Source organism: Chlorella variabilis (genome assembly GCF_000147415.1).
Source record: "Chlorella variabilis unplaced genomic scaffold CHLNCscaffold_9, whole genome shotgun sequence".
Taxonomy (NCBI): Eukaryota; Viridiplantae; Chlorophyta; class Trebouxiophyceae; order Chlorellales; family Chlorellaceae; genus Chlorella; species Chlorella variabilis.
Window position 1 is genome coordinate 1,357,965 of NW_005435079.1, and position 3,437 is coordinate 1,361,401.

General features: G+C 68.5%; 1 protein-coding gene across 1 annotated transcript in view; it reads left to right on the plus strand.

Moving 5' to 3' along the window:
• The window catches only part of CHLNCDRAFT_57791 (hypothetical protein), a gene marked incomplete at both ends in the record, with an annotated part of 9,711 nt that overhangs the window by 448 nt on the left and 5,826 nt on the right, over nt 1-3,437 (plus strand). The window contains 8 exons of the mRNA XM_005847948.1: nt 23-178; nt 358-541; nt 789-896; nt 1,264-1,370; nt 1,527-1,646; nt 1,861-1,927; nt 2,084-2,246; nt 2,675-3,050. Coding sequence (XP_005848010.1) covers nt 23-178; nt 358-541; nt 789-896; nt 1,264-1,370; nt 1,527-1,646; nt 1,861-1,927; nt 2,084-2,246; nt 2,675-3,050 — 1,281 coding nt within the window. The remainder of the gene's footprint in view (nt 1-22; nt 179-357; nt 542-788; nt 897-1,263; nt 1,371-1,526; nt 1,647-1,860; nt 1,928-2,083; nt 2,247-2,674; nt 3,051-3,437) is intronic.

The following is a 3,437-nucleotide window of genomic DNA, read 5'->3' on the forward strand; positions in this document are numbered from 1 at the left end:
GCGCCCCTCTGGCGTCATGCAGGCATCGCAGCACTTTGGCGCCCCAGGCGCCAGCGGCACCCCGGCGGGCCACAGCAGCAGCAGCGCGGCGCCCAGCAATAGCGGCAGCAGCAGCAGCTGGGAGTGGGACAACGAGCAGCCCATCATTTTCTCCCCTGACATGGACATGCCGCCCGTGGTGAGCATTGGAGGCGGGGGCTGCACTCGGTCGGGCCGTGCGGATTGTTTGCTTGCGTAGGTCCTGTTCTGGCTTGTTTGTGCCAGCCATCTGCCCCGTCCACCACAGATCCAGGGCTGGCACAACGGTTCCATTGACCGTACTCGCTTTGCCTGGTGCCGTCCTGTCCCTCCCTGCAGCTGGTGCAAGATTGGCGCGCCTTCCGCGCCCGCCTCGTCGCCATGGAGAGCGGGCAGGCGGCGCGGGCAGCCAGCCTGCAACTGGGCCGCGAGGAGCGGTGGGCGCACGTGCTGGCGCAGCCCGAGCGCGGCTGCCTGCTGGTGGCGCGGCCGCGGCCGGGGCTGGGCATGTTTGCCAACACGGGTGGGTGCCTGGCTGAGGCGGCTGGGAGCGGTCTGCTTGGCGCATACAAACCAGCTCCGCCCGCTTTGTCCACAGAACAACTGCGCCATTGGCATGCCCCCACCTGTCACCCCCATGCATCCCTGCTTCCCCATGCAACCCCACGCCCCATGCTCCGTAACTCTTCCGCCCCGCTCCCGACATTCGCCTCGTGCTCCCCCCTGGCCCACCTGCTGCCCTCCCTCCCTCCCACCTCTATGCCCCGCAGTCATCCTGCTGCTGGAGCACGACGACCGCGAGGGCTCCTCGGGCCTGGTCATCAACATGCCCACGCCGCTGCTCATCTCCAACCTGGGACTGGAGGAGGACATCGCGGGTGGGTGGGTGCGCGGGTGGGGCGCCTGGCACGGGGGTGGGCTGCGCCGCGTGGGTAGCGCTGGGCAGGGGAACACATCGCGGGTGGGTGGGCGGGCGGGTGGGGCGCCTGGCAGCGGGGTGGGGTGCGCCGCGTGGGTAGCGCTTTGCTGGGGAGCACATCGCTCAGCCTGCCCTGCACCCCTGCCGTGCGCATCCTGGCTCGGCAAGCAGGGCATGCTGGGCCAGCCCTTGTGGCACCAGCGCACGTGGCTTGGGGACTTGGTTCAGCTGCAGGAGCTGGGGCTGCGTCTGGGCTGTTTCGACGCTCCCGGCTGGCCTCGCCCGGCCTCGCCCGACCCCTGCTCCCGCCCGCCACGCGCATGCAGACGCCTTCCGCCAGTGCCCGCTGTTCATCGGCGGGCCCGTCACCAAGAACCTGCTGCACGTGCTGCACGCGCGGCGGGATGTGGAGGGGGCGCTGGAAATCATTGAGGTGTGTGGTTGTGTGTGTGGTGTTGGGCCTGGCACGGGCGTTGGCTGGGTGTCTGTGCCACCGAGGCGTGCAAGGCGCTTGCCCCTCGCCTGGCTGCCCCCCGTTGACCCATGCATGGTCCCAACTGCCCACCACGCGCCCCTGGCCCCGCTGCAGGGCGTGTTTGCCGGCGGCGTGGAGTCGGCCAGCGAGCTGGTGCGGCGGGGCGAGGCCTCCCCCAAGGACTTCATGCTGCTCTCGGGCTACAGCGGCTGGGGCCCCGGCCAGCTGCAGCAGGTGGGCAGCTGCTGCCGTACCGCTGCTGCTCCTGCTGTACTGCTGCAGCTGCTCCCGCTGCTGCTGCTGCTGGAGTGGTGGGCCCAGGCGAGGGCCTGCGACCCGGGTGCATTGCCTGAGCAGTGCATCGCCCGGGCTCGCGGCCTCGGGTGATGGAAGAGAGCTGACGTGGCGGCTGCCTGCCTGGCTGGTTGGCTGGCTGGATGTGTTGCAGGAGCTGCGCAGCGGCACATGGATCCCGGTGGCCGCCAGCCAGGCCGTCATCATGGACTGCCTCAAGGGTGGGTGCCTCTTGGCGGCGGTGGCGTTGTGGGGGGCATGCAGCCAAAGTGCCGCACAATTTTCAGTGCTAGCTGCTCAGCCAGCTGGCGCCTGCCTGTCGTGCTGGTGGTGCTCCCGGCTCAGCCTGCCCTCCGCCCCTTGCCACCTGCCTGCAGAGAGCCTGGCGTGGAACCCTCACCCCGCCAACCCGCTGTCATCCCCGCTCATCGGCAGCAGCGGCAGCACGGGGCTGGCCCCCAACAGCGAGGACGTGAAGCGCATGTGCTGGCAGCGGGTGCTGTGGCGGGCGGGCATCGAGCCCCACATGCTGGGCATGCTGTGAGCTGAGTTGGCATCCCGACAAACCAGGTCGCCCCGATGCCTCGGCACCGCACGCACCATTGTAGCTTGCAGCCGCACGCGCCGGTTAGTGCCCGGCGCCCGCCTTTTTGCCAGACTCGACTGAGACTCGACTCGACGTAATGTGATCTGTCCACCGCTGCTGCACCGCACCGCACTGCACCAACCCTCTCCTATTCAGTACCCAGTTTTGACGCGGGTGGGCAGGCGCGGCTCAAGCCCCGCCAGCCCGCCCGCCAGCCCTCGGCGCCCCCCGCCATGCCTGTCCCTGTATGTGCGTGCCCGTCCCAGCCCCCTTTGGAAAGTGCAGAGGGAGCGGGGCGCACACGCCACTGCCGTCCTCCCACCGCCCCCAACTGTACATCCTCTGCCTCCCGCTCCATGCTACTACCTGCCCCCCGGCCCAGGCACTGCCCCAACATCAACTCTGTCCCCCACAACCGCAACCCTTTGTTGCTTGCCCTGTGTGGTCCCCCCACCCTCTTCTCCCCAGACTTGCCCGCCGCACTAGCGCCTTCCGATTTTCCCACCCCTGCCGCCTATTGGATGCACTTCTCTGCCGCTGTAGGGGGCGCCCGCTCCCGCCCCATTGGGCGGGGGCGGGCCCCTGGGCTTCCACCAGTGTACCTCATGCTCTTCCCAGTAATTTCACACGTCTTCTGCATCACACCCCAGGCCACAACACAGCTGCTCCGCTGGGCAGGCAGGCAGGCTGAAGCGTGCAGGCAGCCTCCTGCGTGGCTGGTTCTGGGTAACTGCTGGAACGTGCCCATGCTGTGCCAGGTGCACGGCGAGAGGCCAGCAGCCATGCCTGCAGCTGCTGCGCACTGCTCCACCTGCTGTGACGGCGTGGTCGTGGCTGCGTGGTTGTGCCTGTGCCAAAGACTGCACTGGCATGATTGCATTGTTGTCCCAACAAAATGCGCCCCAAGCAAAGAGGGCACAGCAGGCTGAGGTGGGAGGATGCAAAATCAGAGGGAGAGGGCTGGGCCAAGGGGAGGGGAGGAATGCCAGATGGGACACAAAAGGCGTTTGCACGGTGGGGCAGGGGCAGCAGGGGCAGGGTATGCCTCGGCACGTGGCCTGCTGCCCCGCAGAATGCGTGCCGCCCAGCGCCTGCCGCTGCCGCTCCACTACTGCTGCTTGGTTATGCGGTCCACCTCTGCCTGC